At 37.6% G+C, this 25,700-nt stretch overlaps 1 protein-coding gene across 1 annotated transcript in view; it reads right to left on the minus strand.

The window, feature by feature from the left end:
* Nucleotides 1-24: 24 nt before the first annotated feature.
* LOC140150173 (E3 ubiquitin-protein ligase rnf213-alpha-like) overlaps nucleotides 25-25,700 on the minus strand; it is a 53,678-nt gene continuing 28,002 nt past the window's right edge. The window contains exons 21-46 of the mRNA XM_072172177.1: nucleotides 25,133-25,447; nucleotides 23,315-23,671; nucleotides 22,063-22,299; nucleotides 20,950-21,227; nucleotides 20,284-20,408; nucleotides 19,991-20,065; nucleotides 19,437-19,540; nucleotides 18,397-18,532; nucleotides 17,158-17,362; nucleotides 16,433-16,673; nucleotides 13,959-14,105; nucleotides 12,870-12,966; nucleotides 11,111-11,285; nucleotides 10,284-10,458; nucleotides 9,718-9,866; nucleotides 9,111-9,305; nucleotides 8,684-8,806; nucleotides 7,950-8,076; nucleotides 7,272-7,510; nucleotides 6,766-6,848; nucleotides 6,363-6,496; nucleotides 3,328-3,417; nucleotides 2,990-3,178; nucleotides 1,581-1,744; nucleotides 703-925; nucleotides 25-192 (exon numbers count right to left, since the gene is read on the minus strand). Of these exons, the coding sequence (XP_072028278.1) occupies nucleotides 25-192; nucleotides 703-925; nucleotides 1,581-1,744; nucleotides 2,990-3,178; nucleotides 3,328-3,417; nucleotides 6,363-6,496; nucleotides 6,766-6,848; nucleotides 7,272-7,510; nucleotides 7,950-8,076; nucleotides 8,684-8,806; nucleotides 9,111-9,305; nucleotides 9,718-9,866; nucleotides 10,284-10,458; nucleotides 11,111-11,285; nucleotides 12,870-12,966; nucleotides 13,959-14,105; nucleotides 16,433-16,673; nucleotides 17,158-17,362; nucleotides 18,397-18,532; nucleotides 19,437-19,540; nucleotides 19,991-20,065; nucleotides 20,284-20,408; nucleotides 20,950-21,227; nucleotides 22,063-22,299; nucleotides 23,315-23,671; nucleotides 25,133-25,447 (4,551 nt within the window). The remainder of the gene's footprint in view (nucleotides 193-702; nucleotides 926-1,580; nucleotides 1,745-2,989; nucleotides 3,179-3,327; nucleotides 3,418-6,362; nucleotides 6,497-6,765; nucleotides 6,849-7,271; nucleotides 7,511-7,949; nucleotides 8,077-8,683; nucleotides 8,807-9,110; nucleotides 9,306-9,717; nucleotides 9,867-10,283; nucleotides 10,459-11,110; nucleotides 11,286-12,869; nucleotides 12,967-13,958; nucleotides 14,106-16,432; nucleotides 16,674-17,157; nucleotides 17,363-18,396; nucleotides 18,533-19,436; nucleotides 19,541-19,990; nucleotides 20,066-20,283; nucleotides 20,409-20,949; nucleotides 21,228-22,062; nucleotides 22,300-23,314; nucleotides 23,672-25,132; nucleotides 25,448-25,700) is intronic.

Consider the following 25,700-nt stretch of genomic DNA (forward strand, 5'->3'; position numbering starts at 1 on the left):
TATGGCCCACTAGGTCTCTTACCTTCAGAGGCATTCTTGGCAGTCCTCAGCTAAGCCTACTTCATCTAGTACTACCACAGACACAAATCGGTTGAGATCCTTGCCTTCCTGGAAGCGACTACACTGCTTGAATGTACCTACGATACCATCTGGTGTTGACAAGGGACTGCATTGGAAGGATATCATATGCACCTGTCAAAAGAAAAATAATTATAGAATTTAGTAAAATATGTGTGCATATTACATCTTATATATTATGTCTGCATACAAACATAACACGTTCTGAGGTGTGAATTAAATGAATGGCCTTTCATCATTTCTTTGAGCCTATTTGAACATGAAATCACAAAATGTCAGCCCCTGTTGTACGCTGACACATTGTCAGCCTACTGATCTCTCATAATTGTGGGTGGACCCAGGTAGGTGCTGTTTGCCAGTATAGGCTTAGTGTAGATCTTCTGAAAGACCAGAAAAATAATGTTGACTGTATCGTTATCTTTTTACGATTAAATTTTTATGCAATCTTTGTCTATTTGATATTCATCATTTTATTTTGTTTTGATCGCTTTTCTTGCTCTGTAACTGATTGGCATATTTGTTATGAGCTGCTTTTCATGCTTTGATGGTGCAATCAAGCCCTGAATGCTTGAGTTAAAATACAAAATTCCACACTCTCAGCCTACATTAAATCTTGCATCTTACCTGCTTCAAATTCTTGAAGAGTTTACTGTGTGCAGCGTCTCCCTGCATGGCATCGGCTACAATGCTTTTGGCAAGAGACTTGGAACTACCAGGTTTGCCCACCAAGAAGAGTGGAATACGCAACTCTATGCACACCACCATCATGAAGACATTCTCCTTGAGGGCACTATTTCTGGCAATGTTGGGAGGAAGCTGAAGCTCTGTGAGGAACACATCTTGGCATCTAAGAAATAAAACATTTAATCCGGGTTGGTTATCATAGACAGTTTATATCAGAAATGGAACCTATTAAATGTGACCTGCTCCCACAAAACCAGCCATAAGTCACTAATTTTGAAAATTGAGTTTTTGATGTCATCATTTAGTGTAGGTATTCAGCTTTCATTTGATACATAAAATTATGTTTCTGGGACATGTGGTCCTCATTCTACAGTCTTTCAACAGGTAGGGGGGAAGTGACACATAATGAAAAGGCAAATACAAGAAAAATGGCTTTAAAGTTGTAAAATGACATGTTAAAGGACTTGGTTTGGCTCAGAAAATGCTAGATTTGGGTGCTTTAGACGTAAAACAATATTTTGTTTTCAATAGTAGGTTAAAGTAAACATATTAAGGAATCAAAAAATAATAAAAAATGAAAAATGAAATCTGCAAGGTTTTTCAACCCTTTCCCAACGTTAACTCGACGTATCTCGAAATGGCTGAGTGCGACTCATGGCGGGTTTCGTCAGAACGGATCACAAATTCCTGGGGATGGCTAATGTGGTTTTGTATATGTTGTTCTAAATTTTAGTCACCATTCACATTCATTTGAACAGTTCATCACATTATGTTTCCATGTGGCCTCATAGAGAGAAAACTTTCCCTAATTATCCTACCTGGATATTTCTTCCTGCATCTGGGCAGCTCCACCAGGTAAAGAACATGGCTCAGTGAAGACTCTTGATACTGCACGTCTATAGGCAGCTCTTCCGGTCTGTAGGCATGCATGGTAGCACACTCCAAGGGCAAGTACTAGGGACATGGTCAAATCATCTAGCAGCTGTGGAAATGAAGCAGATAAATATTTAAGCATTAATTGTTACGCTTGCAAAAGAGATAAAGAAACCAAATTCAACATCAGATATCACCAAAACTCACCACTGGTGCATTGATGATCTGTTGGTGTGATATAAAAAACTAGCAGCAATTGATGGCTTGAGTTTTCTGTACCCTTCGTCAAATTGGTCTACTATTTGTGACAGATTTTCTTTGACCACAATGCTTTGACTGAAATACCAGATTGTTTCTACCACATGCCTTTGCTTCTATACCTCTTTTCCATGGGCAAGTCCATGAAAAGTACAATATAAACATCCCATCAGAAAACCTTGAATACACACATTGTACATACAAGGCATCCTCAGCTGATGCAAATTTGCTGAATCATCCACTTTCATGTCGATTATATTTAATCTGATCAGCTTCTGTAATTACATGCTCAGTGCTCACAACCCAAATCAACAAAATTACACTACTGAATTTTGATGGAGACCTTATCAGCTAGCCCGATCCCAAATTGAACTACAATGGCATTCAAAGCAAGTGGTTACCGATTTGCCCGATTCACCCTAAAACGAGGTGGTCTGTTGAAAATCCAAACTTACACACAAATTTTCAGCATTCAAATGTGAAGAATGATGTGCTGTGGCAAATCTGCAATCTTGTGTCTAAAAGTGCCATTCCTAAATAGTGTAAAAAATCAGAATTATGGTAGAGACCCGGCCCCCCAACTCAACCCAAAATTGACAAACATGAGAGTTACCAAAAAGCGCGGAAAAGGGGTAATTTTTAACTAGTAGCAAGGACCGCGAAATTGGCAAAATAAGGGGTATTTAAGTTGGACTGTCCGCGAAATATGGATAAAAGGGGTACTTGAGAAAATCTAGTAATTTTTTGGCAATATTTAGTGTCATTGAAAAAGGGGTGTTTGAAATTCTAGTCATTTAAAATGGGTGTTGGAAATTCTAGTCATTGAAAACCACAAAAAGGGGTTGTTTTTGGCCAAATTTTGTCCTCGATTTTGTATGAAAAAGGGGGGTAAATTTGATGATAAATCATTGCAAAAGGGGGTGTTTGAAAGATTTGGTAACTCTCATGGTTGCCAACTTTTGTGTTGAGTTGGGGGCCGGGGGTAGAGACCAAAAAGTATTGAGAGTCTGTTGATACCAGAATCTTTGACCAGCCGTAATGAAAGGTGTTGCAGGATATTAAATGCTACTCAACCAATTTGAAAGCATCATCTCACCTCATCATCATCATCCTCTTCTTCATCTTCCTCCACCTGTTGTTGTCTCATCCCCTCATTTTGTCTCCTCTTCTCATCTCTCCTCAGGCGATCCATCATTGGTTCCAGCATGTCCATACGATTATAGAACCACACCATGACTTCAAGACATCGTTCTACGTCCCGCAGGCTCACAAAACTGCACTCATTCTGAAATACAAAATAATTACAAGTTATTACATTGCAGATATATTATCCCCTGATGAATTGATCAGCATTGACCAGGCACATAGCTGCAGCCTTCAAGTGGGGGCCTGGCTTTCTGTTCATAAATTTACAGAAATCAAATCATCTCTTACCTTTTGTGATCTCATGAAATCATGAGAAGCAGCTAACACTCTGGTGATGACATTGGCTTGGTGGTCATCTGCCAATTTATCTGGCCTCACCTGAAATATACACAAAGTAAAAGATATTGAGCTGGAAGCTTACCAACTGTCTGTATCGTTACTATCTCATTTAGTAAAAGATCATTTTACAATTTTTGACATAATTAGCATTCCTCCTGCAATTAGCAATCCCTGTGGACTTTCATTTTTTTTTTTTGCATGGAAATTGTCATTTTGTTTTTGCCTTCACAAAGTAATTATTAAGTGCTATTTGAAATAACTTTTATTAGTGCTTATTAGAACCTATGTAGAATATATTCCTTCCTTTTTCACTTCCACAGTAAAACATTCTGAATGGTAATATATAATGTTGTCTTGTCAAACCCTGCCTGAGTTGGGTTTTCCAGCTCTTGACCTGCAATGCTGGCCATAAGTGTTGGGACGGTTTGATAGGGTAATGTAAATAAGCCCCCCACTCCCCCGATCAATGTTGAATTCGACTTTTTTGGTCACACGAGCCTTGTGGCACCCAACATTGATTGGTGGGGAAGGGGAGGGTTGGGGTGTTAGGAAAGTGTTTAGGCTTGACACCAAAGAAACCTCCACTTTATCAACGTTAATAATAACGGAAATAAGGTCATACTATAGTGTACGTTTTCCATAAGTGTCCCAACACATTTTGGCCATGGTTGTATTTGAAAAGTTGAAAAAAAATCATCTAATTTCAGTTTTTTGCTTATAACTCTAAAAGTAAATATGATATTGACACCAAATTTGGAGCAGTTAGAGATCTTATCATGTGGCTTTACCAAAAATTTTTTGGATGGCTACATTTTAAATTTAGGGACTGGTCACTTAAAATGTCTTAAAAGCGATATTTTGGCCCTGTCTAAGTTCACTATTCGTCACTTTAACTGTCAAAAACTTGGGTTTTAAAATGGAAAATTATTGTTTCCACCAATTAAAATGTTACATTACAGCTATTGAAGAAAATAAAAGTTATCACAACATCTCGTGATCAAAAAACAAATAAAGGAATCGAACCCATGCACACTTGTTTTCCCAATTTACCGCAGTCTACCACAAATGAAGCAACAAAATACAGAAAAAAAGAAGGGCGGACATTGGCAAAAATTAATAGAACAACGAATATGATATGATGAAGGATATTGTAAAATAATAACAAAAAGAAAAGAAAAAGATATATAAATAAATTCAGGGGCTCGAACCCGTGTCCACTGTGCCTGTGGCAGATGCGTATCCATTGCACCACAGAGCTGTATTACTTTAACAGGCTTAAACTGTAATATAATGCTATTCAAGATGCATGTAAATATAAATATCGCTCTACTGGACGATAATCATGATTTTGGGACAAACAGTCAAATTTTTTACTTTAAAGACGTAAATAGTCATTTATCCCGACAAAACTGAACTAAATGTGGAGCACAATGTCAGCCAACACCTGCTATATGATAAATATTCAGTTAATGAAACAAATGCCGTAAAATGTATTTTTTGGACTGTATATCGTGTGTAGAGCGATATTTATATACATGCATGTTGAATAGCATTATATTATAGTTTTGCCTGTTGAAGTTACACAGCTCTGTGGGACAATGGATACGGCATATACAGGTGCGTTTGGAACGGGAAAAAGCCCCTGAATTTATTTAGATTCTTTTTCTTTTCTTTTTTGTTATTATTTTACAATATCCTTCATCATATTATATTCGCTGCTCTATTAATTTTTGCCAATGTCCCAATGAATCCTTTTTTTTTCTGTATGTCTACCTATATTTTACTTTCTATACTTACTATAAGTTTTTCTTTGAAAGCGCTTTAATAAATTTCAGTCATAAAATGTAATTTAAGCCTACTCCTGCCGACTATGATTATATTTACACGATATACTCGTTGCAAATACCACATACGTTTTTGATGCAAACGATGAAAATGATTAAAGTTTTGTTTTTTTTTCTTCTAAAAATTAGCTTTTTTTAATTTTAAGTATTTTTTCCCAAAATCACTCTTTTAAAAGACTTCAATCAATTCCTGTCAACAAATATCATGTATTTCTGGTGATTAAATCACTACTCTTTCAAAATAAAACGTCATTTTACGCAAAATACGTAGTTGGCATAGGCTAATAATGTTCAGAACGCACTGTAAAATACATGATATTGCGTATAAAATGTGACCGTATCCCTAAATCACATGAGGAAAATGCAATAATTTTTATATAAGTGAAAAGATAAATAGTTTCTCCGTTTTCATGTAAAATTTGATGAAAATCCAAGCTATGGTTGAGGAGATATGGGCCAAAACACACATTTTAAAATTAGATTTTTGTACCTTAGAGACAATGCTGGCCATAAGTGTTGGGACGGTTTGATAGGGTAATGTAAATAAGCCCCCACTCCCCGATCAATGTTGAATTCGACTTTTTGGTCACACGAGCCTTGTGGCACCCAACATTGATTGGTGGGGAAGGGGAGGGTTGGGGTGTTAGGAAAGTGTTTAGGCTTGACACCAAAGAAACCTCCACTTTATCACGCTAATAATAACGGAAATAAGGTCATACTATAGTGTACGTTTTCCATAAGTGTCCCAACACATTTTGGCCATGGTTGTGGGTTTATTTGATCCTTTTTTGTTTGTCTTTAAAATAAACTGAACTCTAACTCCCAACCTGCTTTTTGCCCAAGTGGAAAGAAAAAAAGGAAGGAAGGAGGAAAGAAGATGAAGAAAAAGGATATTTACCCCACCTGGGTTGTTGACCCCCTCCAACCCCTTGGGTGCAAACCAGCTGAATGCTTATAGAATGCCACACATGTGACCATTGCCCAACCAAGGTTTTGGTGGGTATATGTAGTTTGGCAGGATTGCGCAATCATATCATGTGTGATGCAAGGTCTTACAGTTGCTTTGTTCTGTATTGTTTTATATGGTCTTGTATTGTTAGGATAAATATATGGAAATATAAATATCTGTTGTATACTTACATGTCTTTGGACAATCTGCCTAATGTATTTTGTTTCTACATCTGTCCCTAGCTGTCCAAAATCCCATACCAATGGCAGCATACTGGGAGGTAAAGCCTGCACACGATACACCAACTCACGTAATGGTATGCTCCCTGCAAGTACAAAAAACATTGGAGATTTTCAACAACAAGAATAGACTTAAAAGAAGTTGGACGCTGCCATGTTTGCATGTCGCTCATTGAATGAAAATAGAGTACATCTGGATCATTTCACCACACTCCTGGCAAACCACGATTTAAAGTATATGCTTGTTTGCATTTGGTATGAAATGTGCTGATAATGCACACGTAGTATTACATGCCCAAACCTTTGCAATGTTCAATCAGAGAAACACACAATCCTTTATCAAATTGTCTCTTACCTAGCTTTTCTTGTGCATTTTCTGCTGACACATGGTATCCAAGACCTGCAGTCTTCAGGCGCTTGATCATTTCTTCTGAATGTCTGCAAGATGCAATATGTAGTAATACTAAATCATGGCATCATTATTATAACAGAAAGTGTGGCTATTTAAAATTTAGGTTACACAAGCAAGTAACAAGAGAAAGGAATGGTAGGACATTCAACATTTTGACTGATGATGTGAATGAGTTTCTAGTCAGGACTTGCATGGAACCCCTTACTTAAAACAATAACTGGACATATGAACCATGGTAATGTACAGGTACATGTAGCTTGCAGCCAGTTTAGAAAAGAGTAGGGTAAACAATCTTGACTAATACTCCATTCCAATAGCATACAAGAGGGTCCTGATTATTTGCCTTTATTTTGAGCATCATTGAGTAGGTTAGTATATAACAAAGAACTATACATATTATTATGCATCAAGTGGATTCCAATAAATTTGGAAAAGGGGTTATACCTTACCTTCTATATGGGTTACAGGCTGCCACTATCTTGAGTGCTCCATCAGCCATATTGATATGTTCACCATTTGATCTACCATCACACATGATTTCCTTGATTAGCCCTATGGCTTCTGTTGTATTGGCTTCATCAAAGAACAGGACTGTGTCTACACCAAATTTCCTTTTGTTTCGTCTGGCCTTTTCTTCAGCTCCCTTCACTTTCTTCAGGATATCTTTTGCTGTAGTGCCACCATGGACCTTGCACAATAATAACATCAATTTTATTGCAAAAAAAAAAATCAAGATTTTCAAGGCAAAACAGGCCAAAGGGTGTCTGAAAAAGTTTTCCTCTCTAATTTGAAGTTTTGAGTAATGCGCATACGAGTTGTTTGGTCTCAAAATCAGAACATGATAAATAACAAGTAGCAGAATTTGATTACAAAAATGCTCAGGCCTTGAAAACAGGCCAGTTTCCTGCATAAATAAGCCAAATATCCCGCAAAGACAGCTACATTTCTCATAAATTACAATATTCTCTATTTGAGAAGGCAACAAATACCAGAAACAGCTTCCTGGGTATGCCACTTGTTCATTGTGGTTCCAGCACTGTTTTGGGCAAAAGAGTTGAATAAAATGTTAGGTTAGGGTGGGTCAGGATGGAAAGAAAACCTACTTCTCAGGTCTCGTATAGACATACCTTCATGAGAATCATGTTGTTGAGTCCCTCCATAGAGCGCCATCCTGCTTGTTGACGACACAGGAATCTAATGAGACGAGTTTTGCCACATCCAGTTTCTCCCATGATCACTACTGGTATGCCACATCTTCAGACACAATAAAATGATTATTCATTTTTCATAAACCTATTTTAATAGCTCACTGAGTTTTTCTTCAAATTACAACACCAACATGTCATTTCCCATGATCTAGGCTGTATGCATTGAGAGCACTTTACCAGTATGCTGTATGCTATGTGGTATCAAATAAATAAATGAATGTTGGCATTTATGTAATGCTTTTTTAATTTGTTAAGATGCTTTAGATTTATTCCGCTGCACTTGGATCACACCATGTGGCTGCCAACAACAACAACAACAGCACCAGTATGATTACCCCTAACAGTTTCCCATGGTACACCTGGTGAAGCAAGCAGGATTAAGTGCCTTGCCCAAGGACAGCAACAAGTTAGCCCAGAAGAAGAATGGACGGCCAAAAGAATTATTTTAAAAAGGGCGGTTTTTAGGTTGCTAGCGCCTATTGTTCTTTTTCTTTTGCTCTTCACTTTTTCAAACCACCAAATAAAATGGGTCAACTTTTTCAGGCTGTTGAAGGGGCGACAAAATGTCCTTTTTCTCCAGTCCCGGGTAGGAGCAGCCTGGGTAGGAGATTTTACTGAGTTACATAGCTTTTTTACTTGATAAATAATATTACCTGAATCTCATATGTATAGCCAACATTTTCTTCACATTATCTGTGGTCAATTCATAGGTGTCATCTGGGTCAGTCACGTCTTCTACACCCAACACCATACAGAGAGCCATTAGTTTCTCAATTCTGTATGGAAAACAGAAATAGATATGGTTGGTACTTGAGATACTGAGGAGAATCTGATTTCCTGAGAATCCACGGTGATATTCTACAAATTGTCATTGTCAACATCACTGTCAAAATTGTTGTCATCATCATTGTAAATATCATAGTTAAAAACCATAAACACCTCCTCCATATGAAATCAAAATACAATGACGACACTCAGTCGGATATGTCCAAATACAATGACGACACTCAGTCGCATATGCCCAGAGGCTTTGAGCACCAGATTTTACAAGAAAATCAAATCAAAGCTTCAGACACTAACCTGCTTAACTGATCAAAGTCTGTGTTGAGATCCACTCTCTGAAGCTGAAGCCCTCCCCTCAGCTGAGGTGTCATCAAACCTGGCTCAATGATCTGTCGTCTGGTGGGTTCAATCAGTGAACCTTGCTGGTCTATGATGAAACCCATGAAGGTCATTGATTGGCGGTCATGATTGAAGAAGATGTAGGGATGGAAGCTGTGAATAATAAATACAAGGAAACTTAGAACGTATTGGCACCTTTATGAAATTGAATCAAATCTTTCCTCCCCACAAAAAATGTATTAATATTTACACATTTTAAAACTTTGTTCACAATGGGCTATGTTAGTTGAAATCCATACACCCCTACAGAAGACATGACCTTAATCTTCCACACAGGGGATTTCAACTGGAGTCGCCCATTCAGGTAATCCCATTTGAAATTCACACTCCATGTGTGGGAGATTAAGGTCATGTCTTCCATCCTAAGATGAACAGAATATCATTTTTGTAAAATCAACACTGGTTTGATTTCCAATTCAATGACTTCAATTAAACATTATTTTGTAGCTATCTTGGGTGGCCACTGACAAAAAGCTGTGTATACAAATTAGAATAGTACACATACCTTGACTCCCATCTTCGTCTGAGCTGAAAGGCAGCTAATTCTAAGATATCTGCCTGTTGTCCATTGCCTCTTCCATCATTATTACCCAATAGCAGCATGGCTTTAGATGGACTCTCTTCACTCATGTTCAGGGATGGCGTGGCAAAGTCCTGTAATGGGTAATGTGTGATTGTGTGACTGTAATCGGTGATAAGTACTGTCTAAGTGGTAATTTGTGTACAGTTATATTTGCGACTTGCTGTGAGAGACATATTTTTGTGAATGTTATTTTTGCGATTGCCCAGTCCTTCCCTATACTTGTAATACATTATTGCATATATTCGCAAGGTGTTATTTTTGCGGTTGGAGCTCTAATATCTCTAATCGCGAAAATAGAACCCTCTTGAAAATTAACATTTATACAGTAGTAGATTTCACTAACATTTACAATTCTTTGTAGATGAAAGTCCTCAACAAGTTATGATGCATCTCAAATGTGTTTGACAATATTATAAGTAATATACTTTCTAACAGAGATGAAGTCAAATCCTGTCACACAGAGTGGTAAACATCACATTACTCTTTACCTTTGCCATCTGTACCATGAATTTGACAACAAATGATTTGAATCCTTGAAGTCCAGTGTCTGCTAGTAATTCAGGAATACAGAATGTTGACTGCTGGCAATCTTGCAGTTGAATGCTCAGGAAATGTGCAAAGTGACGCAGCTCTGCCCAGGAGGGGTCAATTACACCACAGTTTCTGTATAGTAAAAAACAAGGAAAGAATGTGCAAAGTGTGACCATATGATAGATTTTATTTGTAGAAAGCAGCACAACACTGTTGCTAAGATGTTTGATTCTGGTATAAGAGGTCACTGGTGTGATCCCTGGTGGAAGAAAAATCATTAACAATAAATAATTGATTAACCCTAACACTCAAAGTGGTTTTTGGCTATTGGAACATGCAGAAAGGAAAGAAGGAACGAAAAGGAGAGAAGATGAGCAACAAAATGGCTTGACCAGTTTTGACCCCATGACCCCTCCCGTGCCAAGCATACTTCACTGATTGGTAGCTACAAGTGTTTTGCAGGCCTGGCCAAAGGAACTGTGTATATATATATGATTGCGTCATCCCATCACATGGTTTTGCTTTGCTATATTTTGTTACATTTGGCATGGTTAGGGTTTAAACCTAGTTCTGACTAGGGTAAAGACTGGCTGTTTATACATTAGCCATAACTTTGTAAAGATACAAGAAATTCAATCACTTCAAATTTAGTAAATAACCTGGGGGAACACATAACAACACACATGATACAGACCCCAACACATAATATACACACATAGATAAAAGTACACACATCAAAATGTCAGCCCTACAACCGAGGGAACAGATACAATGCAAAACTTACGTAAGAAGCGTTTCTAGAAATAGTTTCTCGGTGCCCTCTACAGAATTACGCTGAAAGTTGAAGGTGTCTAGATTGACATTCTGTTGTCGCCTCATGAGGTATTGGAAGGTCCTCTGGTAAGCCTCACTCTTGAATTCTTCCTTGTCAACCTTGGGGTCACTTCTGGGCCAGTCAGCTGAAATGTGTCAAAATATACGAGGGTCATTCAAAAAGTTCTACCTGTTGGGTCATAACTTTTGTTTTGTTAAAGGTAGCTACTTGAAAATTTGCATACGTTTAGTTCGTAATTTCACCTAGAGGTGGTGAAAAAATCCTGTCAAGACCGTTTTCAGATTTTTGTAGATGCCCTGAAAAACACAGTAAGATATGGTACACCGGAAACGGTGACTTATCTTTGGATATTGCACTTGAAAACATGCGTGCAGCCAATGTACGAACTTTCCTCTTTATACAAACAAATCATATTAGTAACAATATAAATTTTGAATGAATATACACCTTACAGTCCAAAACATTATCTGTGACTGAAAAAGTAAAATTTTGATGGACAGAAATTACCCAGAATTCCCCTTTTTAGAGGGATATCTTGTAACATCTCAGGTAATGATAATCAGAATAGTGTCCATCCTTACAGTGTGACTTTACTAGCTGCGCTTTTAGATAAAATACAAAAGTTATAGCTACTATAACACATTTTTCAGTCAAAAAAGTAAATTTAAGTCCCTTTGTGATCTATTGTGGTATTTTATTCCAAAGAAAGTGACATAATGCCACCATTTTACACCATGCTTTATTAAAGTCAATATCTTCATAAACAATGTTTGTGGTCACTTATACTAATTTTATTACACTGGCTATTTGTTATATTAGTTTTGTGCATATTAATGTCCACCATTTTCAGTTTGTGGCAACCTTTTAACCAGTACATATAATTTTATGATTATTTTTGTGTTTTACACAGTTTTTACTGTATAACATGACCAAATGGAATAATTATGGGATCTTCAACACACTGTACTTGAGACGCCTTTGTAAATATTGTACATATTTTGACCATTTCCGGTGAACCATATCTTACTGTGGTTTTCAGGTCACCAACAAAAATCTGAAAATGGTCTTGACATGATTTTTTTACCACTTGTTGGTGACATTACGAACTATATGTATGCAAATTTTTGGGTAGCTACCTTTAACAAAACAGAAGTTATGATCCAACAGGTAGAACTTTTTGAATGACCCTCGTACATTAATAGGTCATTATAGATTTTATCAAATAACAAGCCAGTTATAATTACATGATTCAAAGCTGAGCATATAAAAACAAGGAGTTGTTTATGATTTTTTATGGTATGCTTGAGTTGTTATCAATGAAAGAAGTTTATTCCCAAAATTTCAGTTGATTCCAATTTTGTAGTTATTTTCCTTATGCATCATATGTATATCAAATGGCTGCATAGACTACTAACATTATGTGGCCAATGGTTCCCTGTGGTAAAAAAAGTCTAAAAACTTTTTTGAGAAAAGTGAGGCATGAGGCTAAGGATCATATGCTAATGCTAATGTTCAATTGTTTTAAAGAAGGAAATGCTATCTAAACATATTTCAAGCTATTTCAGCACATCACATCAAAGCTCCCATTGGGTGCCCGTTCCTTTTTTAAAGGAATTTTTATTAAATCATGACTTCAGCATGTTAAGGCAACATGTAATTTATAAGCCCAATGTCCAGTGGGCAAAAAAATTTTCAGAGCATATCTTACCCGACTGTTGCATAGCTCTAAGTACTTCTTGAGGTGCTCTGCAAGTAACACTTGGCAGTAAGGCATAGAATGGATGTGTACTGTGCTTGGATGAATGCTGAAAAAAATACATGACATAATCAGTTGAATGTGCACACATGTGCTTTGTCTTAATATAATCCAGCATCAATTTCACAAGAAACTTGTGATTGCTCTTAAAAAATCCTGAACTGGCAGAAAATTTCCTGAACAAAGCTGTTCTTGGACCATAAATAAGTCTTGCCTGCTTTTGTAATTCCATATAGACTTGACCTTGAAATGGTCTTCATTTTAGGGTAAATCATGCTGATCGTATCTACCATGTTTCATGAAAATCCAACCATAAATTTTACTTATTTGATTTCAAATGACCCTGCAGAATGACCTTCAAAAATGGAGGCACATAATGCTGATCATATTAGTTTGATATCAAACAGTTGAATTATCCTTCCTTGGTCTACACAGGTGTGGATTGACTGATGGAAAAGTGATTACTAGCTCTCTTCCGGAATACAGTTCAGGTTAGACATACATGTACATTCGTATATATATTTTTGTAAAGGATCACTTGAGAAGCAAAATTTCCCAAATTGAGAAACATCTTTAAGACAAGGATCTCTGCAACATTCACTGACAAAGCCCTATAGTAGGAATTCCAATTGAATGAACGCAGCTTTCAATAGCGTGATGTTTTTTGCGTACACTGCGTTTTGTACGCCAGCATGTGCGACTGTGTGCGTGAGTAACGCGGAAGTGAATCCAACAATGCCAACGCACTTGTGATTGGTTAACATTGTATCCAAGGTCGTGCGTTCGTGTAGTAATTTAATATACGCGATATACGATCGCGGTTTACCGAGTACAGTTGTTGATAGCTGCGTTCATTCAATTGGAATTCATGTTGATTTTTCAAATTCATATCTTACCCTAGAATGTCTATGGTAATGCAAAGTCTGTGATCTCAAAAACATACAAGTTTTGTGGTTTGCGTTTGCAGGCTTTCCCATGGATATAATACCCATTTAAATTTCACACTTGTCTTATGATAATAAAGTCAAAATCATATCTTACCCTAGTGTGTCTATGTTGTAATGCAAAGTCTGTGATCTCAACAACATACAAGTCTTGTGGTTTGCGTTTCCAGGCTTTGCCATGGCTATTACATAAGCCTCCTAGAATCAGAAGACTGAAGAGCAGATGGTCTAGACCATCCTTGACCTGCGAAAAGGGCAGAAATTTGAGATTATAATAATGATTGAGACTTATCTGTCACAAGTTGGATAATATATCTTAAAAGTCTGGAAATACTGTACAGTGTGGGCCAAAAACAACTTTACCCGATTTAAAAGGTTCATATCTCAAAATTGAAAAGTCTGCTGCAAATTGTTTTCACATATTCATAAAGAACATCTTCTTTAGAGTATTTGGTGAAAAAACTATCCAAAAAAGTATTAAATTAAAAACGTGACGCTAGATTTGAATCAAAGAGTCAAAATTAACTTTGTCCACGCGAAGGCCTACTAGCTGTCGCGTCGCATCACTTGCAATGGCGAGTTCGATAAAGAATGAGAACCACTTAGTATACGCACAAATTTGTTCAGCAATTTTATATTACACAATCAAATAAATCAAACATGAACAATTTAAATGTCAAGCTATGATATTTCGTCATGATATGCAGTTTTCACGCTGCAAAGATAAACACAATTCTCTTCAAATATGCGCAAAGCATGCAATTGTAATCTCAGACCTGATTTTTTTGTCATTACGAAATGTTATCTACAAGAAAGTTTGAAGTTATTGAACTCATTGCGTTCGTGGTATGTTCGGCAAATTGTTGCGTCGACAACTGACTCGGGGGTAAGCTGCAAGTTCCCTTTGAACCGCTGCAATATTTGCAGCTGAACGACCAGTTCTTGGACGTCCGCTCCGTGCTTTCATCTATTCATCACACTTCCGAGGTTGTGAAAGTTGTTCGTATAAGTAGAGTTATGGTAGGTTTCGGTGGGCTCTTATTTTCGGGAAACGAATCCGAAATTGACGCTGCACTACCAAAATGCTTTCTGTTCTTAATTAAGTATACCTCTGCCATAAAAGTCATCTCTTGTGTTGTGAATTGCCTTATCTTGACACCTTGCAAACCTATTTAGAAATAAGCCACGCAGTCACAAAATGCATGAAGGCCTATTTAAAATTCAAAAATAAAACCTTTGTAATTGTGTAATTTTTATGCTAATTGTTGGTCAATGACAGGAGTGAAGTTCGAGTACATGACAAGTAACTAGGGGGTTAAAATCGATTGTATTTCTTTCATGCATGTAAAACAATCATCACTTTCAAAGACAAGCCAAACGTGTTTACCAATTAGGCCTACATACATGTATGCCTAACGCATTATGTATGCCGTACTCTTAGCAATCGGACACATACCATTGAATTACGTGTGGACAAAGTGATTTTTGACCCTCGGACGTAAAACTAGCACCATTTTGTTAATTTCGCTTCTTTTGCTTTCATTTCTTCATCACATACTTTTAGAAACATATACATTTAGAATATGTAACAATATTATGAATAGCTCTTCTACAATTCGAGCAACCACCCTCTGAAATTGGGTAAAGTTGTTTTTGGCCCACACTGTACAAAGAAGGTAGGTGAACTACAGGTGCATAATTTAGAAGATAGTGGTCCAATTTAATTAAACTACACATTCTACCCTAGAGAGTGGAACAGGCTTCCTGCACGTGTAAAGAGTGCTCCAGCAGTTGAGGCTTAACCTCCCATTTTAATTTAAGATTTTGTCACATTTAATAGCCCTTTTCAGGACTTTAAGAAAAATGACCATAAAACATATTCAACATATCAATTTCTAGCCCTTTGAAGGTATATTCAACAATGCAGTGGACACTGCATTTAATAAGCTGCATCAAGTAAAAGCAACATGGTATGTGATTGGTGTGAGCAATCATACCACACCACAAGCTCATCAAACGCAAACTTGCCAGTGTGTGATTGGGGTGGTTTTTTGTTTACTGCACACACCATTCTGTTGCGATAGATCACTTCTTCCCATTGGCTGCTTTTACCCAGATTTGGCTGTTCCATCTCGCCCCCTCGGACACGAAGGAGACACTTACCGTTGCACTGGGGGAAATCACAAAACATGCCATGAAATAAACACTTCTTGATGAAATAATTCCAAAAATTTGACTTCTTATCACAGAAATCAACTTTTAAATAATTACCAGAGACAAGGCAAATTGGTACTTTCTGTGCTGCGAAAACTGAAAGGCCCTGTACAAACCAATAGGGATTTTGCGAGGAGTGTCCCCTTTGACAGACATGAAAAGTGTGTAGGTGCAATTGATAGCTAACCCCGACCGAGAGAATCATTCTGAGCTAATATTCAACAATTTCTAATCAGCTGCTGAAAGGTCTATTGTATTTTGCTTACATATTTCATTTCTGAATTGCTCTCAATTTGTTTGAAGCATATGGTGATCTATAAATCAATAATTTATTTATTGATCTAACAAAATACTCACCATAGGTGCAATATCCAGATGGAAGATCCGTGGGCTTGTTGTATAAGATGCTTGCTGATATGGAAGCAATGCAGATACAACTATATCCTCCTCTACCTGTGCCGTTTGCAGTGGCACTGTCACCCACGTTTTGTCACCAGAATTACGGCCTAGATGCTTGCATAGTTTCTGTGCATAGCGTTTAATGGCTAGACTTTTGCCTACTCCTGGACGACTGGATACTATGACCTCAACAGTGCAACTGTTGTTGAATACAGACAAAAAACAGGCAGAAATAATAGGTAAGTCAAAAGGATAACAGAAAAAAATAGAGTCAGTATCACATGGAGACATGGATTGGTGTTCTGAGCTTGAGTCCTACCACAAGGCATTGATCTCCCTGGTCTTTTCCACCAAGATGCATAAATGGTAAGGTTAACATAACCTCTTCTGCTGATTTATTTTAGTTCATTCTCCTTTAATCTTGGTTAACCATTCAACACTGAGCCTCTTTTCAACTCTGTCAAGTCACAATAACTACAACTCCTGGGACGTATCCTGAGGATGCATGAAGATGAACTCTGCAGCAGATAATGCTATGTACACCCATTACATGGTAAAAGAAGACCTGGAAGACAAAGGACATTGTCTTTTGTACAAAAACTATTAGGAGACTTTGGCAACTTTTTTCTGCCAGATGCCACAAATTGAAAAAAAACCACCCTTTTTTAACCACAATAACTTACCCATGTGGAGTAATCATGGCTGCTGGGTGAACTCTTGTGGTACTCTGAACACTCTGTGCTTGTGCTTCCAATTCCTGCCTTAGATAGGCCTGTATCTCAGCTATTGATGGGATGCCAGGTATGTCAACACGATATTGGTCTAGAGCTGTTACAATGTGAGAGCTGTCTTCTCTCTCACTGCTGCTGAGTATTACCAGATGATAGCCTGATGACAAAAACAAATACAATGCAATTAAAGGCGAGTCTTTTGACAAATCAACCATATGATAACAGATTGGTCTCAAAGCTGTCACATTTCTGTATAATTGAATACCTGAGTGGAAGAAGGGCCCAACTCCATCAAAACTGTTTTTGAGATATTAAGAAACAAACTTAATATTTGGAAACGTTTTATAGACAGAATGTTTTCATCTTCAGGGGACCTGTAATACATGAACATACAATATTACATACATTCGAAATTATAAATGATGTTTCCATGGGAACGGTACAGGTCTTAATACGGTCTGGAGTTGGGCCCTTCTTCCACTAATATACTGCAATTGCCAGTTACGTAAGCAGATGTGTTATAAATAGCTACAGAAATTTGGTAATTATCCATTAATTGCAAAAGTAGACGCATGTAATATGTTAGCAAGAAAGTTTATTGTAGTGAAAAGCAAATTTCATGGATGTACAAAACTCCTCTTTAACCCAATATTTGTGGAAGAAGGGCCCAACTCCATGGAGTTGGGCCTTTCTTCCATGAAAACCATGATTATGTGTACATAGAAGACTATTTAGAGAGTGGATTTTGGCTCATCTTTCACACACAAGGAAGAACAGTCTGCTGGCAATAAAATGCTGGGGCTAACTCATTTTTGTAAAAAATTGGAGTTGGGCCCTTCTTCCACTCAGGTATTCAATTGTACCTTACTGTGCTTAGTGAAACAATTCAAGTAGCTATTTCATAAAAACAGCTTTATCAACTAAATCCATGGTTTGCACATGTCTCCACTGGCATAAAAGTATTGTGACATGGTAGGATGCGAGATGGGATGTAAAAGGTGGTAATCATTTTGGTAGTCTCCCCCATCTGCATCTGCCTGAATACACAAACACCAGTCTAAGACTATTGCACCTCTCTGCTAGTCCAATTAACCAATAAGATAATATTTATAAGTAATAGTACCATTGTTCACATTCTTGATTTTCCTTGCATCAAATGATTTATGAGGTACACATTTCTTTTCATCTTACCAGCTTTTCCTTGCATCAAATGATGCAACTGCTGCTCTGCTTTCACACTGACATCATAGTCCAACAGATCAGCTCTCACTAGGCAGAACACTCGATTCAATTGGTCACTCAAGGCTCGTCTCCATAGCAATAGAACCTTCAAATAGCAATAAGAAAGTATTATTCAAGTCAATGCAAATTTTTGCCAGGACATCTTCCATAGAAACAGACACATAGACATATAAAGGTCATGCTGGAGCAATGCTCACAGGCCTAAGTGCCCTTTACTTTTTCCTTGGCGTCTAAGGTTAGACTCCCCTGAATTAACTTGTTCTGGGGATTCCTCAAGTCTCTTTTTACCTACCCAGTATTATATATATATATGCTGGTTGGTACCCATTTATGCAACTGAGTGACGAGAGACAATAGGGGCTAAGTACTTTGTCTAAGGATATGTACACATATATATAATTTACCTATGGACCTAAAATAATCTAAGTTCAACCGGGTCCCAAGTTGACACTATAACCACTTTCATGAAGTAAATTGACAACCACCAAACGTTTGGAGAAGAAACTCAGGGTGACAGAAAGGGCTTTTGTAAGAATTATGATAGGTGTAACAAAGAAGGATGAGATGACAAATACAGATTCCAGACAGAAATCAGGAGTGTAGGATATTATGTTGACCATCAAATCAAAGAAATGGAGGTGGGCAGGATACCTGGCCAGGAGGTATGATAACAGATAAGACACATAGAGTAACAGATTCAAGCCCATGACACCTAACTAGAAGAAAAGGGAGACAAAGCAGGAGATGGAGGGATGAGTTAACAGCACAAAACAACATTGCTTGGCATAGAATATCTCAAGATAGAATGTATTGAAAAATTGGTAAAGAGGCCTTCCTTCTGCAGTGTAGTGAAATAGGCTAAAGAAAAAGATGAAGAATCATATATCTAAAAACAGTTAACAGCTTTGTGAGTAAATAAATGGTGGAGTAAAACCAGCTTGCATCAAGCACCTACAACAGCATGTCAAATTCTATTTAGGTACCCTCACCTGTTCTAGAGTTGTAGCTGTATTGCATATCAACACTTCTTCTTGAGTAGGCAGATGTCCTCCTTCATGCATGTATAATGACAACACTGTTGTCCAGATATCTCCTGCAAAAGGATATCAAACTCATTATCACAATGATTTCACAAAAAGGGGATTGAAATATCAAAATTGGTTCACACCTTGTTGATGTTGATGAAGTAACAATTCTTAAATCTACCACCTTTAAGAACATCACCATCACCGAAGGTCGATGGATGTCGGCCGCAGGCCACCACAGCTAAACAAGTAAGTCGTGAGAAATTGGTTAAACTTTTCTTTCATTCAACATCACCATTTGTTTCATAAGATGTGTGCAACAAGTTTTTCCCTTTGCACAAAACCATTCCCATTCTAAAAAATTTTGCATAAAGAATTGACAAATCCTGTATCATCTTAAAAGTAGCCACCTGCCTTTTTACATTTTTTAATTCTGGAAATTAAGTAAAATTACAATAAACACACAAATCAAAATAAAAACAAAAATAAACATAAACAGCAAGATAAATTCAATTTACCTGCAGATCTGACAATAAGGTTTGGTTGGCCCGTCTTCAAGAATGTTGGAAATTTTCTGTCAGGCTGTCGAGGGTCTTAAAGAGAAAACATATATGAGTTGTGAGAGAAAAAACGTAGTCATATCATTACATAATATGTGACATGATCTGGTCCATGGAGGCCAGAGGCGGCATTTAAAATTGAGTTATTAAAATAATATTATATTATACAAACATTAGGCTATCAAAAACTGAAAATACCAAAGGTCTAGATGGTTAATAGTGGCCATTATATGGATACCATTCATACATACTTGCTTCGTTGAGATGATGTAGAATGATGCCCAGATGTTCCAAGCTGAGACAATCTTCAACATCCATTGACTTCATGGAATGCAGATGATTCTGCCACAACTGCTTCAACTGATTATTCAAATCACTAGTCAAAGGAAAAATATAAATACACACACAAAACATGTTTCAAAACACATGTTGATTACTGAATGCATCTCCAGATTTACAAAATACTAACAAATTTCTAAAATATTGGCATTTTCAACAGCTTGAAGTTACTGCCTATATCTACCACATGATATTGAATGTTAAAAGTAACAAAACCTAACCATTTCTTTTACCTGCCTGTTTCAAATTAACTTTCTTGGCATTCAAATACCCAACTGCAACATCTATGAAGAATTTGGAATGCCTCCATTTAGCCTTTTTTTTTCAAATACAGACAAACTTTGAAAAACTGTATTTTTAATCTTTTTAAACAGAAATATATTTGTTTGCATTCATTTTCTACTTTTGCTCTCTCTTTACTAAAGAGTAATATTTGGACCCATGAATACTTGAACTTTTGTCATGTTGACAGTAGTAACTTTAGAAGAGGCAATTCATGGGGGCAGGGGGAGAGGATTTAGAAATATCACTCATCTGTATTTAGTCATACCATACTCTTAGTCATTGCTCATACATACCCTCTGTTTATATCTCTCAAAAGCTCTTCTGTGACTTCCTGCATTGTTTTTGCCATTGATGGAAATGACATTTCTTCCTCCTCGGCAAGCCTGCTGAGATCATCATCATCCATCTCTTCCCCAGTCGCTGCCTCATCAGTCATATCATCACTAAGCCTAAGCCCTTGGGCCTGCAATCCTGTTACCAGTTCTTGTATGAGTTCAGTGTTTTCATCATTATCCACACACCAATCCAGGTATTCATCTAAATCATCATCAGTATGTTCTAATCCAACAGCCTGCAGGAAGAAGAATACAAACAAAATTTGTAAACATGTTTTACGGCAGATAGTCTTAAGGAGATAGCAGCGTGGTCCAGTGATTAATGCTTGACTATGGTAGGAGAGGTCCCCGGTTCGATCCCCAGTGGAGGCAAATTTCATATTCAATTACCAGCTCTCTCTCCATTACTGTAAATGCATTGTGGGGCAAATGCAGGTGATGATAAAGATCTTGCAGCCAGATTGTGCAATGGTCTCTAAAAAAGGGCAGTTTTTTTTACCTTTATACCCAAAATTTCAATACCTCACCCCAATAAATCCCCAGGGGAATGAACAGGGTTAACCAGTGTCATCACACATGTGGTTCTATAGCTATTGCGCAAGATTTACCTTTGGTACGTAATTTTTAACTACAGACACCGTACATCAGTCAGTTTAAAAGGACACTGGCATTCCACAAGCCAAGATTCCCTTGGCAATTTAATTAAAACTGTAGTGAGCAGTCCAGTAAGCTTACAAGCTCTGGTGTGTGAGTGCTTGATGGTACAATTTCAAACTATCGCATGGTCTTTTCTAGTTCTTGTGAAAAAATTAAGCTAGCTTGAAATTCCCCATGGCAAGGAACTTACTACGCAAGATTTACAGAGCTGCTCCTGGCTGTGGTGGTTATTATTTGTAGACTAGGGTTCGTGCCTGTATCATCCTCTTTCCATAATGATATATGACCCATGCATATAGCCTAATCATGAAATGTCATGAATAATCATTTCTATTATCTTATGACCGATATCTATCACTTTTCAATTTCCAAACTTTTAATGGCAATTCATACAAAAGTATCAATGAAACAAACCTGTACAGCTGCCAGTGCCATGGATTCATCAAATAAGAACTCATCAACCAATTTCTTGGCAAGCAACTTCTTCTGATTCAATATGTCTGCCTCATTCACCTCTGGTGCATCAATGGCTTCTGCCTCCATGGGAGCAGGTGCTGCTTCATGAGCCACCTGTCTCATGGCTGCTTTGAGGGCAACATCGATGTCATCTGGATTGCACATCTGTTTGACACTGGACAGCAAGACATAGATCTGTAGAGGAATAATTAAGGGATTTATATTATTATCAAATAGACTCGGAAATTAATGACCCCCTACAGAAGGCAAACAGATTTTTAACAGAAACTTTTGGGAATTCCCAAGGCAAAATTTTGCCTAAAAGAAACAAAAGTGAGAATTGCAAAAAGTGGTTTCAAAATTGGGAATTCCCACTGTTTTTAGGGGGTATCACCAAGTCTTAGATACCAATTCCGAAGAAACATGGACCTTTTTTTTGGGCAATAAGGCCCTGGTGCTTAATCTCGCTGATTAACCCTGCGGCTTGCAGTTTCAAGCCGCAGTACGCCGACAAATTAATATAGTGTAGCCATATCCCTGGTTGCGAAATCGCGAGCAGTTATGGGCATCGAGTTCGTAACATCTTGCCATCTTCTTGTTCTGCGGTTTGTCATTCATTACACGAAACCTTTATATTAATGTTTATTGTAGTACCTACTTGAGTTTACTCACCGTGAGCAATTTGCGGATCAGTCAATATAATCCGGCAAAGAATCAACTCACTCAAGGACACTAATTTGTAAGGGTATTGTTGTCAAGTGTTGCGAAAAATGCAGGAGTTGGGCCGATCAAGCCGATGAACGGGTGACTGAACATGGCTTTTCATTGAGCAGACACACATTTTGTTAGTGCATATCGCAACAGTATTTAATTTCTCAGCATATGTGCATCGGCGTGTGTCTGCGGCTTAGGTTCCGGGCACGCCAAAGAGTTAATCGGCGAGATTGAGCACCCAGGCCTAAGTAGGTGCATATATTTCACTGGTTGCATCATTGAATCACCTGGGCTAACCTAATCTTATCTAACGGTCTTGCGGTGCACCTGCGAAAAGCACTTGTGCCATTATCAAAATCAAAGTGAAACAAAGGATGCGCATAGTTTCCTAATATGACTACCTTCATTGCACAAAGTTTCTTGTCAACTACCAACTTCTTAAATTTGTAATCAACTTTCTGCAATTTAAACCAATGTTATCATACTCATTTTTTACCTGTGCTGGAATCGCACTCTTAGTTTTTGTGAATTGTGCTACATGTTGCCGTAACATAACCAGCTGCTCTGTGGTGTAGTAGTTGAGCTCGTAACATTTGGACCTCTGCTCATTAACATAATGATGCCACTGATTCAGACAGTCATCCATAAATTCTCGCAAGAATCTTAGCTCCACCATAAGAGGGCGTGTGCCTTTTAGTAGTAGCTGCTCAGAAGCGCCAAAATCGACAATCACTGATACTTCGCCTAGTCTCTTGCCGCATCTCAAGACAGCCTTCCATTCTTTGAAGAGAATACATCCAGCTGAATTGAGTTTGGTGTATGTGGAGGCTAACTGCTGGGCTGCTGTGAATACCTGTTGGTATCAACAACAACAAAACAATTATCAAACATTACTTCTGAATCACAAGAGCAATTGAAATTCTCCCAACAATAAGTGGTCATCAAGAGACCTAATATGTGACATGATCTGGTCCATGGGGGCCAAAGGCGGCAAATATAAAATTGAGATAAAGGCATAAATATGGAATAAAAAACAATAAAATACATAAAAAAATACACATCATAACACTTCATAACTTTAGAACCAAGTATGCTAGACTTTGGTGTTTTCAGTGTATGATAGCCTAATGTTTCTTTAATGATTATAGGAACTCAATTTTTAAAAATGCCTTCTCCTTTAGACCCCATGGAGCAGATTGTGTCACATATAGCCAAAATCTCTTTATAACTTTGTAGGTCTTTGTGAGTCACCAGTCAGATTAGCCTAAAAAATAACACGCTCTTCAGGAATTATTAATATAAATATGACCCAATCAAGCAGAACTTGATGAGGACTATATGCCATGAAAATGCAATTTTCAATTATTTACTCTCATGATAAAGAACTTTTAATCAGGTTTCATTTTATTTAAATGCCATCAACATGTGGCATAGTTGAAACATTGGGTATTTACACAATATAGAACATTAGGATTCGACTCATAAAACAGCTAGTAAACTTCAAAATAACTTTATGACATTGTACTCATTTTGTTTGCATCACAAATAAACCTTGGGGCACTCACATTGTACATGCAAAGGTGGTACCGTATGTACGGCAGTCAAGGGCCCCTATTTCAAGCTCTATGGCAGTTCCTAAGAACTGCAGTTGGGGATCATGATCCAGTTCATTACCTTCACATTGATTAAAATTCACAAAATCATAGCTCTTTAGCTCAAATTTTGAAACATTCTGAATTTTCTTAGCTCTACAACCTATCATTAGGTGGAGGCACCCTATTTAGCGTTAGCTTTGGATATTTAATTATTTTCTTTCATTACATTTTCGGAGTCAACTAATGTGATATTTTCTCTGCACCATACAATCGTGGGAAAATTCTGTTTATTCTCATTCATCTGCAAAGAAATGTCCTTGAGCACATGAAATAAATCCCGAAACCTCAGTGTGAAAGCTACGGAGCTATAAACTGTCTCATTTGCATAACTGTCTCATTTGCATAACAAGGAACCACTTTAAAAAGAGCCAATGCCCTTTTATATCAATTAAGTTGATGTCTGATTTGTCATGAATTTTCCACCCGACTTACCAGGGTGAAAAATCAATAAAATACTAAAATGTCCAAAGCTAACGTCAAATAGGGCGACTCCTAATTTTGGCACAAATTTAGTTCACTAAACCCAAAAAGGTATGCTTAATTTTTAGTTCAGAAGGCCGAAGCCCCTATTTTGCCCCAAATCAGTTCTCAGTTCTCAAAGTTTGGAACTCCATGCTGCACACCCCTACCAAAATAACCACACAAACAATTTCTCTTACCTCCACAAATTGTTCCACCTGTGCTTGCAATCCCTGCCTGTCCTCCTGTGTCTTGCCTGCCACCAACGTCAACTTGCTCTGTAAATCACGCAACATCTCCAATGTATACACACGCTCATTCTCTTCTTCCTCTTCATCTACCGTCATCTCACGTATTGCAACGCGTAGCTTGATGGTGGCGGTATCCCTCAGATTGCCGACTGTGTATACACCGCCCTCATTGATGGCTTCTGCCTGGCTCAGGGATGAGGTCTCTACAGAGCCTTGAGAATCTTTGACTTCTTTCAGCCAGAACAGTTGTCTTTGTGTATCTCTCTGTGGGTATCAATGCATGGCATCATGAATATACATTTGATAAAACTGTAAAAATGCAAATGAAGTTACTGATACCCAGTAGGGTGCATCAAACCCCCTCATGTCAACTTATTTTTCTGTACCTAGTCTTGACACATGCCATTTACCAAAATATTAAGCTACACAAATTTAACTTCATTTCAAAGTTGTCTTCTGGATCCAATGTCAGCCTATATTTTGGGTGCGATATCCTGCACTATGCAGCACAATTGCC

The sequence above is a fragment of the Amphiura filiformis genome, chromosome 4, assembly GCF_039555335.1.
Source record: "Amphiura filiformis chromosome 4, Afil_fr2py, whole genome shotgun sequence".
Taxonomy (NCBI): Eukaryota; Metazoa; Echinodermata; class Ophiuroidea; order Amphilepidida; family Amphiuridae; genus Amphiura; species Amphiura filiformis.